Source organism: Fistularia commersonii, chromosome 27 (genome assembly GCF_037954325.1).
Source record: "Fistularia commersonii isolate RoL2024-O1a breed Wild chromosome 27, RoL_Fcom_v1.0, whole genome shotgun sequence".
NCBI lineage: Eukaryota > Metazoa > Chordata > Actinopteri > Syngnathiformes > Fistulariidae > Fistularia > Fistularia commersonii.
Window position 1 is genome coordinate 3,807,183 of NC_141310.1, and position 16,143 is coordinate 3,823,325.

The 16,143-nt window shown below is 44.6% G+C and overlaps 1 protein-coding gene across 1 annotated transcript; it reads right to left on the bottom strand.

The window, feature by feature from the left end:
* Positions 1-7,527: 7,527 nt before the first annotated feature.
* polr2m (RNA polymerase II subunit M) lies at positions 7,528-14,721 on the bottom strand. Its single transcript, XM_086175023.1, has 4 exons — positions 14,404-14,721; positions 10,200-10,775; positions 9,821-10,043; positions 7,528-8,619 (listed from the first exon to the last, which is right to left on the bottom strand). The coding sequence occupies exons 1-4, from the start codon at positions 14,511-14,513 to the stop codon at positions 8,476-8,478; spliced, it is 1,053 nt and encodes a 350-aa protein (XP_086031149.1). The 5' UTR covers positions 14,514-14,721; the 3' UTR covers positions 7,528-8,475.
* Between the last annotated feature and the right edge of the window lie 1,422 nt (positions 14,722-16,143).

The window sequence follows — 16,143 nt, forward strand, 5'->3', positions numbered from 1 at the left end:
AAAGCAAAGACCACATGAAACAGACTTTAGCTTTCAAGTTACCAAAGATAAATGAATCACGCTGCATTTACTGCCCGGCCAAGCAATGAAAAAGCCCTGAGTCATAAGTCATCACATCCAGAGCAGCAGGTTTACATGTAAACAGCGGAGCGGAGCACCTGCAGTACAGGAACGCAGACTCGGTTCCTACGGTACAGAGAACACATACTATAAATTACTCACTGGAGTACAAAGTATATATTTGAGTGTATTATGACTCCATAATGTACTAGTAACATTTGATGGGATGCTTAAATGTCTTTTTCACTGGATCAATGCCGGAAACGAAACAAAATCTAGAAACATGGGCGAAAACGATAACCCGCGTACGACTCAAGGATATCTGAAGAAAGCACCGGACAAAATTCGAAAGCCGTTTACGGGGCGTTCGGATCAGTTCTCCGGTTTCACCGTTCGACCGGGATGATTCCGGAGGGAGCCGTGAAACTCAGAAGCTCGGGCAGGAGAAATAAGGGAAGATAAAGGTTCGAAATCGGCCTTTTGGCGTCGGGCGTGGACGTCTGCGCATCTGTCGCAGGGGGTCGAGATTATCACACCAGGCTGCGTGGCGGCGCACCTTGAATTAATTTTTTTTTTTTTTTTTAACAAATCGGGGTTTTCGAAGCACAGGCGAATTTTGCACGGAAGTTTCGGTCCGAGTGTGAGTTGCAGCACCTGCCTAAAGAAGCCTGCGATGCAGCTTGTAAAACATGTCACAGGGGAGCACGGCCTTGTTCACTCCTCCGCCTCCTCCTGCATCCACAGCTCCTCCGCTCTCTGCTTTTTATTAGCCGATGCCGTGGCACCTGTAGGGGCTAAGAAAACAGTGTATACAAAAGTCAATCAGGACCATCTGCAGCCTGTAAATGGTTGCCTGAGTGCGATACATTCTTCATTGGTCATGGCCTTCTCTCAAACATTGTTATGTTTTATGCTGGGAAGCTAGAAAGACCAACAGGAAGAAAAACGTCCTTTATGAATTTAGTCCGACCATTGCGTAAAGCTCTCTCATCACGAGAAACAAACTATCCTGTATGCGCTATGCTACGTTGTTTTTGAAGTCGTCACGTGCGGCGGTTGGGATTCTCCCCTTCCAGTTGGCGCTTTATGTTTGCGATGATTTCACTTTTCATTTTCCGATGTGACATTCCAGCTCGGATCCATCCATCCCGCCTCCCATAAACTGTCATTACGGTTGATTCAAAGTGACGCCGTCATAATTTGTATGTCACTAGTAACTGAGACGTAAAGTTTGGAGAAAATTAATACGTCCTCAAATCCCAAACCCTCTTTTATTCATCCAGCATCTTTAATCGAATAGACCAATGTGCTGCTCCATAACCAATAAGTGCTAACTTGATCAAACTACAAGCGTTTCATTCAAAATTTAATACAAAATTATTTGGCCCGATTCATCTTTCGACAGTTGTGCTTATGGATCCTTTTTTTATTCCCGCTCTTTGTGCGTTTCAACAGTTTCCTTTTTGAGCGTGATTGTGTTTGACAGTGTGTTCGTGTCTGTCAAATGATGATTTCGAAGAAAGATGTGCAGACCATTTGGCTGAACATCTCGCGCGTGTCAGCGGGCCTCGTTTTCCATTTTTATCTTGAAAAGGGAGTTTTCTCCGGAGCTTGTGCGACTGTCTCACCACGTGCGTTACGAGCGCTTCTGGTGAAACAGTCAAGACTCCGGACTTTTTTTTTTTTTTTCGAACGCGGGAGTGGGGGAGGAATCACGTGACTTGGACTTGAGTCACAAAGTTGACAAAATCACAAAAGACTTGACTTTAACACCAGTCACTAGTCAAATTCACTTTGACCTGAGCTTAACAAAAGACTGGACAGCGTCCCCGCGCCAGAGGGGGTGAGACCGATGAATATCCTACAAATTCTGACAGCTGATCTACCCAAGTGATGCTAAATGGATAAATACGAGCCGCTTCTTTTTTTTTTTTTTTTTTTGGTTTTATTCATTTCTCTGTTGGTTAAGCCGTTGCCATGGCAGTCCAAGTGTCAGTTACAATCAGTTTCAGCTCGTGAATTCGGACTGCGGTGCACAAATGCGCGACTTCGCCGAGACTTGCAAAACAATGACTTCACCCGACCTGATAATAATGAGAAAAAAAAAAAAAAAAATCAAACCGTGGTGGTCGGCGCTCCGCCGGTAGGGGGCGACAGTGTCACATTCTCGCCCCGCAGCCCAAAAAACTCCAAACTACCATTGTATTTTCGATCTTCCTCGATAATTAGAGGAGGCTGCAAACCACATTATTAATTGCAGCTGATGCAGAGCGAGCCGGGCTGAGCGCAGAGGAGGGAAATTCCAAACTGCACCCAGAAAAACACAAGAAGGGGAGAATTTGCAGATTGTTTTTTAATGGAATGCAGATTAAGTTATTGTTATGTCTGATACGACCATCACGGAAGCTCGCTGCAGCTTCTCCTCCGCCTTCTCTTCCTCCCCCTCGAGGGATGAAATCCAAAAGTTGTCAGCGTCACGCTGTTTATCCACTCACACTCCGAAATGTTACATCTCAGATGGAAGATATTTACGCGGCGCGTGAATTCCTTTAACAAGTGGGTGTAGCCGTCCGTCCGTCAAAGCAAACAAACCATTGACAAATAAACAAATAAATAAGGGAAATATCCCGGGCCTCCGGTTTATCATGCTCTTATCCAGCCATCCTGTGGGGTCGGAGCCGCGCGGCGCGGTCTGGACTCCAATGTGCTATACCGCAATCAAAAACACCTGGCCTCGGGGCTTGGAATGGTCACAACATTACAGCATATAAACCAGCCAACTGCTCCATATTGAGGCCCCATAATTGTTGGACTGAAGAGGATTTCTGCTTTATTTTACTGCGCCATTTTACTATTGTTAAAACACAAGAACCCGGGGCCCACCTAAACGTCCAGAACATTTCATGAACATATTGCAAACAAATAGGAGCTGACTCACCGCAGACTTCGCCTGGCCTCGGAATATGAAATGCATTGTCCGTCCAACTTTATTCATTTCACACCTGCGGCGTAATAAAATATTTGGTATTAGGAGTTTTTATTTTACGTCGCGCAGGCAGAAACTTGTAAACTTCGCCGTGACCGAGCGCTCGAATGTTCGCCGCCAGCGCGGTCGGGGGTTCTCGCGCAGAAATGGTAGAGGTATCGGGCGGTTTTGATCGGCGCTGGTTTCTGGACCGATGTCCCGAACGACCGCAAAAACTACACTTTAACACAAAGGGCGTGCAAGAGGTTGTTGTGACGGTACCCGGGTTCCGTGTGCCGCCGATCGGAAAAATATCACTCTCCTTTACTTCGGGGACTCTGTATCTCGTGCACTTCGACGGGACCCTCCGTAATCAACAAAATGCTGCTGTAAAAATAACCGAGGGCTCAAATGACAACAAATAGGAGAGGGGTAAACAAAGAACATGTGAAGCGCACACATGCTCGAAGGGACAAATAAAACATGGACAAACGTGCATTGTTGTTGTAACCTTAATGGGGATACAATAATAAGAATTTTCCTCCTCATTATGACCAAGCTGCTGGGCAGGGTCTCTGGTTTCTCCCCCCCACCGTGCCCTGGCAACCCTGCAGCATCCCCACAGAGATGGCTTCCTTGCCGTGATGAGCTTTTGACAGGCCCCAAAACAGGCCGCTTAATGCTGTGCCAGGCCAGACATGGAGCGGCTGGGACGCTGGCAGCTTCTTGGCCCGCGAAATGCATCACGGGCCCCAACCTATTTCACCCCTCCTTTTCCTCCGCGTTCTCCCCGCCTTTTTTTTTTTCTTCTTTCTAGTGCCTCGGGATTGTTATGCAAAAGCTTTCCAAGCAGAGATTGTGGAAGTTATTTCAAGCGCAGATGTATCCAGATCATATTTGTACAATCTCTCATCGGCGCGAGAGACGCGGGTCCCGTCTGAGACGTGCCGTTATCCGGCCTCGGCGGGCAGGTGCCGGTCCGCGGCCTCGGAGACGTGCCGCGCCTTCCCGTCGCAGAGATTTACTATCTGGAATCAAACTGTAATTTTAACTCGGCGTCGCTAATAACTGCGGACAGCTGTTGATCCCAGAGATTCCCTCGGACGCCGAGACTCCGGTTACGACAATCCGCGACCATCTCTTCCTGTAAGCTCCCCATGCTGTCAGTGCGTGCCGATAAGATGAAGAACGACACCCCAGAAACAGCGACGCAAGAGCCTAAATGACATTTTTAACTTCAATCGCATGTAAGGAATGCGAGTGTTCGCATGAGGAAGGGTCTGGGACGGCGCACAGGCCACATTGGGCAGAGAAGATGTGCTACTGCCACCCAGTGCTGAGCATTAGCCACTGCAGGCAAAGTTTAAAATAAACATCAAGCCCATCTGCTGCGAGTGGAGCGACTACACAAGGATAACTCATCACAGCTATACCATGCCTTTTCCATTTGTGGTCCATTTTATGGCTTTTGAACTGTAAACATTGGTCCAAGGAAAAGGAAACACCTTGTGCTTTGGCATTCTTATGTCCACGGGCTGATTTACTAGACTTAGATTAAGACTAGAGACTTTACTATTGGAACAATCTTTTTTCTGGTGAAGAAACGCAGCCATAAAATAACAGCGCATGTTCATTGCAAATTATTAGAAGCACATGTTTTCTCTATGAGAACCCACGAGCTAAAGCGCTGATTATCGATCACGTCGGTTCGAGTAGGAATAGGTGGAGATAAGCCGAGCCTTTGAGGGGAGGATGAAAGACCCGGGTTGTTGTTATTTAGACAAGGGATTCTGGGCTTTTAAACAACATTTGAAAGTGTGAAAAAAGCCAGGGCCGCCGAGAGTTTCACACTCGAGAGTTTTACCATGTGTAAAGACAAAAACACACATCGGATTCATCTGCCGGAGGCCACGCTGAAACAGCTGGAAGTGAAACAATTAAGATGGTAAGTGGCTGAAAACCATTAGGTTTGTTGAGTGAAAAGCCGGTGTGAGTTTGTAACACCCGGGAGTGTATCAGCAAAGATCTGACAGATTTGATTTGAGCGGAGCGCCAAACCGCTTAAAAAGAGCGCGATCGGGGTTTTATCATAATAAAGTTGATTCCGCTGCGTGACAACCGAGCGTGTGCTTCGAACCGCGCCGTCCGGCCACCGTATCAGAGGCACGTCAAAGAGAAAGCAATCTCAAGAATGTAAAAATGTAATAAATCATTCGGACGACACCGTTTTACCACCGGCACTCGGTTCCAGACACCTCGGCCTAATTTTTTCCAATAGATTCAACCAGCAGTCGGGGGAATATGTTCCCAACTACAGGAACGGCGGGACAGCTGCACGGCTCAGGATTCCTCTGGCCGTCTGCAGCCCGGACACAAACTATGTACTCGCTTCCTCTCGCACACATTTCACAGTCGGACAACTTCGGGCTGTCGCACGCTCGAGATTTACCGTACGCACGAGCGAAGGGGAGGCTCGACGCCATCTTCGGGAAAGTCGTCGGCGAGAGCCATCGGAAAGTGTCGGCCGGTTCAATAAGAGGAGGGAGAGCTGGTTCTAATTGTGAGGAGGAGATAGGCTGAAACCTTATCTGCACAAAGCTGCCGTGCGCTGCATTATTTAATCTCCTCGTGTGCCCTGAAAAAATATGACAAAAACTTCAGAGTGGAAAAGTATGACCTCAGACTTTGTAACCTGGCAGATATAATCCAATCATTCTGCTGAGGGCTGAGTTTGTGCTTAACGCCAGTCGATACATCATACTGTATATCTAATTTAAGATGGAGCTGGCTGCTCTTTGAAGAGGCAGTTTTGAAATCACATTCCAGTTCCCCTCCTTAACAGCAAATTATTTCTATTCCCGTGAGACGTGTAATTTTCAGACTCGAGAGTTGGAGCAAATCACTTGCAGACTACTTTATGGGGAGTTTATTAATCTGAGACAAGGGGTCTGGGATTCAAGTGGATGTATAAACAACCTCATCAGCGGACAATGTGAAAGCTTTGACTGCAGCGAGCGGTTCCACCTCGACATACTTCGGAGTCAGGTTTGACGCCACGGAGAAAAAGCTACGTCGAAAAATGTGCCTCGTAATTGGGAACAGTCTGTGGGTGTATGTAAGCAAGGTAGGCCGTAATTAATCCCAGCACGATGAGGATCCTCAGCGGGACGTGAACGTGCATTTCTTATTGGATGTCACCGCGGGGGCCACTCCGGAGCCCATCAGATACGGCTACTAAACTTCCCCCCGCCCGACAGCGAACCCCGTATCTTTCTTAAAACATCCTCCGCCGACGTCTCGGTAACAATCGGCGAAGGTTATCGAGGAGCATCGGTCACCTCGCCGCCTCGCGAATCGAGCCGTTCGAATTAAGAGGGCCGACGGGAGGCGTAGCAGCGAGAGGCTCGGCACGTCTTGGCAAGTCTTATCATCCGCTTATTAGCGTGGGTGAGAAATGGTATATGCCATGTTGCCTTTAGCCTGCTGCCGTCCCATCATTGGCTGCCATCGCCAGCAACAACATGAACCAAATTCGCTCCAGATGTCTCAGACCTTCAGGCCTCAATATTTCATGACCCCCCTGGATTAATGTTATCACGTGTGTCACAAAGTCCAGATAACATCTCGCTGGATTTTTTTTGGAAGACCGGGGCCTTCGGCTGACCGGAGAGTTTCAATCACCTCGCAGGTTTGTTTTACACTTGAGTTAACTTCACCAGCTGCGATTCTCATAGCCGAAAAAACATTTGGCTTCTTTGGTTTTCGGAATTTAGTGAATATTAATTGAAGCACATGCCGGTAACTTAAAATCAAGTTATCCATTCAGTTTTGGCATGACAGGAGTCTGCTTTCTCTTAAATTCAGTAAGACTGAATGGCGGTTCTCTTCTGGAGCCAAAAGCGCACAGGTCAGAAATCATTACTGGACCATTTATGACTCTCCGGGCTTTGATTTCGGTGGGTTTCTGTAGAAAACGGAGTCGAGAGAAAACAGGTCTTCATAATTCTGATGACAGCTCAATCCCATATCGATCGCATTTAGGAGACAGCTGAGGTCTCCGGAGCGAGCTAAATCACAATGAAAGATCTGAAACAGGCACAAATTCATGCACCGGCTCCTCCAAGACGGAAATATAATGGATTTCACTCTTCTCAATATCAATAGGATATCGTGAATTACAAAATATTGCTCAGCTCTACTGTGTATGAGTATTTTTGACCCATGCCATGGATGATGTGATTAATACAGTGTACAGATGTGTCAGGGCTGACACATTGACCTGGTCGAGGAGTAGTGCTTTCCTTATTTTACAGTTTCAAATAGCCAAGTCAAATTGCCAAAATCAAACCTCGCTTGTGTTGTTCTGAGCATTTAGGTTCTGTTCATCCAGGTTTAGAGAGCCAAGGTGTATTTCATTGTTTATCGTTCAACTCCTTGATTAACCTACGAATGTCAACAATCAATCCATCAGTCATTTAGGGAATCAGATTTCCTTTTTTTTTTTTAATACGCAAAATAAAAAAAAGGCCGCACTCTCAACACAACTGCATTATTGCTGTAAAACAAGTTGTTTTGCTGTTTGACTGGGCTGGTACGCTTTCTGAGCACATCGCAAGCAATCTTAAAAATCTGAATTTAAAAAGGACACCATAGATTTGGGAAGTCTACCTGTTTCCGGAATCCCTAAGGAATACCTGAGGAAAAAAATTCTCTTCCTTAAGCTTCGATAGCTTAGCATAAGGAATGGTAGGTAGCCTGTAGTACAGCTAGCTGTTTTCACAGAGTGCTAAAATATAAACTGCGACATTGCAAAAGGCTCTTTAATGAATATTGAGAACTTCTGGGGTAATAATGTGAAACAATGACATTTTATAGGCCAATACTTAAGTGCATCCACAGAATCATCTGTGAAATTCATCATCTCTCCACCGTATTTAAACGGATTAACACTGCGCCGATTACCACTTCAGGATACCGATTCTCACAAACCATCAGCCTCTGCTTCGTTAGAGTCAAAAACGAAATGAAAAGCAAATCAATTTCAAAATGCGTTTTTTTTTTTCTGAATGGACCAGCTGAATTCCATTCACAAGGATTTTTAAAAACTCTTTTAAAAATCTCCTTTAACCACTTGCCGTTGGACCCAGCCGATCGCAAAACACACGCTGAGCATTTCAAATGAAAGATCTTCAGCAGGCCTTAAGGCAGCAGGGGACGTCCGGCCAGGACCCGCCTGATCAATGACAGTCGTGCGAAATACTTTTTCAACCTGCCAGCGAAGGCCCTGAGATAATAACAATCCCTTCACACCAGGCCAGGCTGCTTTAGCTCTCTCAAGAATTCTTGCCCTTGGAGCGAAAGTCCTGGTTGATAGGCCCTGATTGCGAGTCTGCCTCGGGGCCAAGGTCGCACCGGCTCCCCCCGGCTCCCCCTGGCTCCGGCTTCCAGGGTCAGTCCTCCTCCTCGGAGAGCTGGTCTCCTTCATCGCGAACCTCTCTGTAGGCCGCCATGGGGCCACCTTCGGGATTGTAGCTCCCTATAGACACGCTCAGTCCCTCAGACAGTTTTTGGGCTGCCAGCTTGGCCTGCAACTCCTGACGTTAAACACAAAGCAGAGAAAATCTGAAATTAACAGACGCGCAAAGGGAAAAGCAGAGCTCTATTATAATGAAGTGCAGCCATAACCATTAAATCATCAGCAGGAATGGAGCGGGGAACAAACTTCACATGACAGTGAACTGTGTGACAGCCGGCTCTCGAGCCATTGCTCTGGATGGGACCCAGCACGAAAACAGGTCGGATACTGCCCTCTACAGCTGGCGGGGGGGAACTGACGGCGACTTAAAAGACTTGCCGGAGACTAATTAAATCCCTCATCACTTTATTAGTAAAGACAAGTGAATGCTGGACATTTGTGTTCAAATTAAACTTCCAATTACACGGCTGGTAAAATAATCTTTTAAGCGGCTTTTAGGATGGAAAAAAAAAAAAAAAAAGATTTGCAGTTAATGTCCACTACTAGTGTGTTGACAGCACTGCACTGCCAATATCTATTCATTTCAAGAAGGTGTGTTTATTGTGGGGAAAAAAAGGTACTTCTGAAAACTCTGAGTTCTATTTTAACGCTTACAAGCTGTGTTTTGTCCTTTAGGCCATTCTCCTGTACGGACCACAGACTCTTGTGTGCTACCGTCTTTAAATCGATTATTCCGAATGCTTAGCAAAGGAACATGAAGTACAACTACGACTACGGTCATTTTACAGCTTTCTGTCCTTTTATCTGATCTTGATTTTCCTCACAAACAACCACAAGCCACAACAGCCGGTGATATTGTCTTATTTTGCGTTACTCTCATATAAACATCATCGAGTGTAAAGAAGGCACACACACACAACCGTCTCCTAGTTCCACTATCGTTAATCAGCGCAGGACATTACTCTCAATAAACTCGTTCATTGAAACCTTGAGGTCAACCTTCCTCCAGTTGATGCACATGTGGAAGAAACACAGCCAAACAAATGGTATGAATAAAAAAAATAGGTAATAAAAAGCAAATGGGTGATTGTAGTCCATCATAGCAGTTGTTCAGATGTTGCTGACAGAGAAAAACCCACGCCCAGCATGCTTTCTGGGGCTGAGAGAGCTTTATCCCCTCACTCCTCAACACCCTGCCAGTTCTTTTCTGTCAGAAAAATAAAATGATGAAGACACATCGCATTATGCTTGGTGAGATTAAACACACACCGACAGCCTCGGCCATCACCTTAAGCGGCTTTCTCCGCGGACAAACTCACCTGCTGTTTCTTGGTTTGCTGCTTCAGGAGGGCGGCGGACTCCTGCAGGGACAGAAGCTGGGTGGGATGATGGTGGAGAGGCGGGAGCTTTGCTGCAGTAATGTCATCCAAGTGTTTTTTGTCCCGCTCCCTCCTGACCTGTGCAGGGAGCGGCGAGGAGTACTGGGAGGACTGGCTGGGTGATGACAACCCGGACGCAGGGCTGTCAATCCTGTGTGGCAGCCTGGAGTCGGAGGGGGATAAGCATTTACTCCCGGTCCCATAATTCATGGCGGAGTATAGAAAGGCAAAGCCGCACGTATCTGAGTATCAGTTACATGATGTGTTGTTGTTAATAGTCTAAACTGTTTATATGGACTGTTAAACACATTCTACTCACTGGTTTGGCTTGAATTTTTCCTTTCTGGAGGCCGATGTCTGCTGCGTTCTCTCCAAGACAGTTTCGTAGTGAGGCTTATTCGGTACCTGCACTCTGAGAAAGTAATTATCTCTTGCCGTGCTCTTAAGTGGATCTTTGGTCTCTCTAATGAAGCCAGCGCTAGGAGTTTCAGCGAGTGTGACCCGATCCAAGGCTACTGCAAGGTCATCCTCTTTTGTCCCGACCGAGTCTAAAGAGGCCCCGGCAGCAGCCGTATCCATGGTTTCAGCGGCGGCCGCTCTGTGGACAGACTGGCCTTGTTGCTCATCCAGACTGTTCTTGTCCAGCATGTGAACTGAGACTGGCGGCATCTCCTCCTCCTCCTGCACTGCATCACCAGCCGCTCCTTCGCTTTGCATGGCGGCGAGAGCACGTAGTTTTGTGGCTTGCCGGTACTGGGACTGTAACTTTGCCCTGGCGGCAGACGCTGTGCTCAGCTTCCTCTCCTCTTCATCGTGGAGCTCGATGGCGCGCTGCACCCTCTCGGCAAATTCTCTTATCTTTTTCCCCTTGTCGGGCAGAGTGCGTAATAATCTTCTGCAAACACCAAACACACACACACACACACACACCAGTCATCTCACAATGCTTACCAAGAATTGGTCAAGATGCAAATGTGTGAAAAATGTGAGTTCAACACAGTCAATATAGGGTTATGTTTGATAAATCATATTAGGCTGTAATGACTTCTTTTACAAAGGAAGAAGATTTCCTCAGCTATCAATCTGACAATTTGGAAAACAATTTTCCAAATAGTTAAAGTTGGTAGGATATATTGTTGGTATTTGTCATCACAGCTTGGAATATGTAAATGATTACTTGTTGATGTAGTATTATTTTTGGGGCAGTGATAATCATTCCCTGTCACTAAATGGTGTATATAATTTTTTTTTTTTATTTAATCAATCCTTCAAGGTAAAATTCAAGTTAGCTTTAAACAAGCACCGAGTATGTATATATCACAGTGAGTCTGTGTGGTTGAATGAATCTAAGTGTCCATGGAAGAGAGAAGGTAGGAGTGATGGAGCGCATTCTAATTCTTATTTCATGCTGCATTTAATGCCTCTTGCCAAGTAGGGACTTTATAAGAACATGCACTAATACACGCGGGCGCGCACACAAACACACACGCACCGAGTCAGTCTAATATATGAGTTTGCTGACACTGGCCTGGAATGGGATTGTCGCTGATTATGTGCATATGCTTTTTTTTTTTTTTTTTTTTTTTTTTTTTTTCCTAACCGTTCATTTGAAGCTGAAAATGCTGCCTTGGGTGATTCACAAACAATGTCATCATGGAAATTTATGACATCCAACAATGATCTCTCTGCTTTACTTTTTACATAAAGAATGATGTAACATATCTGACACATAGTCACTTGGGTTCTTAGGAGAGAATACTCATTTGTTCAGAGTACTCGAGTGTCCCACTTTCACTTGATGAATTACAAGGTAACTCCGTTTTGGCGCATATGGTTTTCTTCATCATCATCCAATATGTAGAAAAAAATGCCTGAAAAACCATCTTTGAAGGAAACTCCACTCCCGTCTTAGATCCTGTTTGGCATACAGGACTCGTGATCTATGAAGAATGAAGACACCAGCTCTGTTTACTTAAGAAAGGAGGAAAAGTTATCCTCAAAACAAAGCAGGAAGGTCCGTCAAATCCTCCTATAACTGTGTGTATTTCAGAAAGCTGACATGCATCGGAAAGATACTCACAATTCACAGCAAGATAACCACACTTGTTTATAGAAGAAAATTGCTTGATCGTTTCAAATTAAGCAACCCCCACAAAGGCTGCACGAGTAATTTGGATTGCAATGGGTATCACATCTGAGTGTGAGCCCTCTGAATGTTTCCACGGCAATATCTCAGTCCGGTGACCATATTGGAGCCGGATGTGAAGACAAGTACAATTTTTCTCTGGTCGATGTCAACGCTAAGAGCAAGTGGAGGAACACACCTGTGCAGACATATGGCTTTTTGACATATAGAGCATGTGTGGCTTAAACTTCTGGCTTCGATGGAGATGGACGGCTAGCCGCCAGGAAGATGGATTCTGTCTTTCAAAGGGGACCGGCAACAGGCAAACAGCGGGACTAGCAGTCTTAGATAGAGGAGCAACAGAAACTGAGGAACTAGAGACAAAACTACTCGCCCAGTATGGCAGCTGGGAGCTACGGCAGCATGGCAGCCAGAGCGCTGCTGCAGGAGCTTTGCAGTAGAATACTGGGCTGGGACCAATCTATTCCTGATAAGTTTTAAAAAACACTGGCCTGCCTGGCTGGAGGACGTCCAACAATCAGCTGAGCTTGAAGAGGATTGCTGCTTTGAGCCCAGAGCTTATGTTACACAAGTTTTACCAATTTTCTCATGATTCTAGTCAAGAATAAAAATGAAACCATTTTTTGTTTGTTTTGTTTTTTTAACTCAAGGCTGGAGAAATATCATCAGTTACATGCTGCATTTCCGCTGAGGAAATCCAGAGGTGCTCCACCACTGTATAAGCAAACTATATTTTATGAAGTGAAACTCGCAGCTCAGGTCGATAAAATGCTTCTGAAGGAGTTACAGCTCAAGCAGGAGAAGTCTGTTTTCCAGACCAACAGCAAAACTGTCATTAAAAGCTGATCAGCAGAGATTTACGGGCTCCAAAGAGAATCAAGTGGGTGAGACATCAAGAAGAACGACAGCTTAAGATTCATCTGAAAGGCAGGAAGTGGATAAATGGATGGAGTTTCTCTGTGAATTTAGGAAGGAATGTCCTAAACTTGACATCCATCTGCCACATTAATAATTTAAGACTTGAATCAGACGCAAAACATCTGTGACTTGGTTTCTGAGGGTCAAGGAAACTCATGTTAGCGGGATAGAAAAGGAAGGAGTTTCGTGCTTCTGTAAGCCTCTGAAAAGATGAATTGGACAACTGAGGACGCTAAGTGGAAGAAACCAAATTCCAGTCTTTTAAACAAACAGAAAGGATGAAGTCTGCGTCTCGAAACTCTTCCTAGACAAAAGGTCCAGTCTAAAAATGTTCCTGTGAAATGTGGCATTTGAAATATTTCAAAATACAGTTTTCTGCTCAGCTGGACTCAGCAGTGAGTTACAAAGTCCTCTGCAAGCAGCAAAATCAAAAAATCCAGTGATTTTGTCCATAGACCAACATGGATTCAAGTCAATCCTAACACACAGTCTTAATCCTCTGAGACACAAAGATATGGCATCCGGCTTATTGCACTGGATCAGTAGTTCTCAGTGCTCCCTAGAAAAACAAATGAATTTTTTTTATTGTGGAGGACTGTCTGAAAATGGAAGCAACCGTCTGACAACATGGACTGATGCTCTCACAAGTTCATAAGGAAAGAACAAGGTTAATTCGCATGACATAAAGAATAGACGTGGAATCTACAGAATTAGAACCTGACAGGCAACAGGTAATCTGTTGAGTGTCAATATTACGACGTCTTGCTGATGAGAAATGATAAGTATTGTCATGTTTGCTTTATTCCCATCAGACTGAGTTCTTGTAGATGCCTGAAACTGAGATACAGGAGCAACATGCACCTGGGCGGCACTGCAAGGGTTTGTTTGCACAAATAAACCACACAAAATGCAGTGGATCACTTGAACAATGAAATTCCATTGAAGTCCATCCAAGTGATCCATACCACCACGGTGTACCTTCAGCCGTTTGGGTAGCTTAATTTTGAGTTCTCTTTCATTTTAGCATACTCATATTTTTTTTCCACACATATTCACCTTAATTAAAATGAATATGTGTTCCGTATTCTGTAATCTATCGTGTTCTTTTTTAGCCTAGGCGGAACCGCATTGCTGAAAGTAGAAGGTCTCTTAGTGTATTGACAGTGTTTAAGACGACGTTTACAGAGGAAATAATAATAATAAGATGAATTAAAAACGAAATCAACCAGTTATTCCAGGAGCAAACGAGTTAAGAAAGTTCCCAATAAACAGAAACAATCTTACATTTGTATCCAAGGACAAGAATTGATTAGAAAGATTCTACGGCATTTTGTACCTCACTATCAACTGATGGGCCGCTTACGTTAAGTTTTACTGTACTTGCACTGAATTATTACCTGGCTTATCTATGGATTGTTAGTGAGTAAAACACATCCTTTGTCTCCAGGTGTGGTCTTACTTGTTTGAGAGTATCTTCTCCTGCCGATTCAGCAGCTCTTGGAGCTGATCTTTGCTCTGGTCCCTCAAATCCCCCACCTGTCCCTGGCGCTCCGTCCACGGCGAGGACATCGCTGTTTTGGCTAGCCTCCCGGTAGCTAGCCAGAGGCTACATCTGTTCACAAACAGCGGTAATAAACTGGTACTTCCAGCTTTTAACGTTCTCGGCTAAGCCCGTCTATCGTGAATTAAAGGGTTAAATACGTTCATTAGGCGTCAGAGAGAATCATATCACTTTTTGAGCGTCACATTTGACATTTCAAAGTAGTAGATGCTTCTTCTTCGGTGGAAGAAACCCAAACGAATTGTGAACTCTACTGCCCCCTAGCGGCAGGTGTATGGCAGTGCCATTGTTGTTGGTTGTAGCTTGTATTTTGCTGCCCTCTGCTGGATAAATGTACTAATACCAAAGGGACGCTTTGTGATTAAACTCTGACTGGTTTGTTTTAAGTCAAGTATAGAAGGATGGAAAACGTAAAATACCATTGTAAATAATGTGAAAGTCTCATGTGAGAGAAGACCTGAAGTCCATCAAAAAAGAAAGTCTTAAAGCCCATATCACTACACATGTTCAGCATTCAAATGTTCATTCAGAGTGTCTCAAAATGTACTTTTGAGAAAGTAGATAGTCAGAGAGATCTACAGTTCATTCTAGATACCAAACATAATGCATATTAAGATGATAATGATCTTCTTCTTGTCCTTTTGGCTTTTCCCTTCAGGGGTCGCCACAAAGAATCAACTTTCTCAATCGAACCCTATTCTCTGTATCCTCCTCTCTCACACCAACTAACTTCATGTCTTCTCTCACTACGTCCACAAATCTTCTATTTGGTCTTCCTCGAGACCTCCTGCCTGGCAGCTCCAATTCCGGCATCCGTCTACCAATAATACTCACTATCCCTCCTCTGATAATTATGATAGTTGTTATATTGGGTTGTCAATGGTGTGAAGGAATTTCTGGCACATAAACGGCTTGAGTCTACTGATGAGTCAAGTGCTGCAGAGAAGTGAAGTCGAATCATAGCTTGAGATGAAATCAAGCAAAATGTGCTTGTTTGTCATTGCATCATCTAAGTTATTAATTTTTTCAATTAGACCACTGCCGTAATGTCTGAACAGGCTCACATTTTCCACAGCTGCATTTCCCATCCGGATGTTTCCAGCTAGTGCCAGCTGATTTGCAATTCAGCCCAGCGAACAAAGATTCAACGTAAAACAAGAGGTTACAGCTGTGGCTCCGGATCCCCTTCTCGGAGTTCAAAGTCTGTTTGATTGTTGGCCGGAGATTTATTCGTGGAGGAAAACACACACAAGACTTTCCATAGTCTTGTTTTTATTCATTATGATTCAGCCCTCTCTCTTTTTGTTACCCGTTATGTGAGTCATTTATTTATGCTGCCAATCCATCAGGAAAGAAAAGAGAAAAAAGAGAAGGTGGATGGAGAGGAAAAGTGTGAGCAAATTCAAAGTGGTGCCCCCCACGCTGATATAAAAGGTATGATGGTAATTGTATGAATGCATAACATCAACAATGATGATCTCATTTCTATCTTTAGGGAACAAGGGCCAAATATGAGGGTCAGATAAAGCAAAATAAAACGTATACAAATCAAGTACCTATTTAAGAAAAACATATTACCCAATAAAAGCAATACTTACAATTTTAACTCAGACCAGGAAATCAATATAATACCATAAT

Coding starts and splice junctions, on each gene's coding strand:
- polr2m (XM_086175023.1), bottom strand. CDS start 14,513: ATGTCCTCGCCGTGGACGGAGCGCCAGGGACAGGTGGGGGATTTGAGG. Junction 10,044..10,199: donor GAAAAATTCAAGCCAAACCA/GTGAGTAGAATG, acceptor CTCCGACTCCAG/GCTGCCACACAGGATTGACA. Junction 8,620..9,820: donor AGCAAACCAAGAAACAGCAG/GTGAGTTTGTCC, acceptor GTTTAACGTCAG/GAGTTGCAGGCCAAGCTGGC.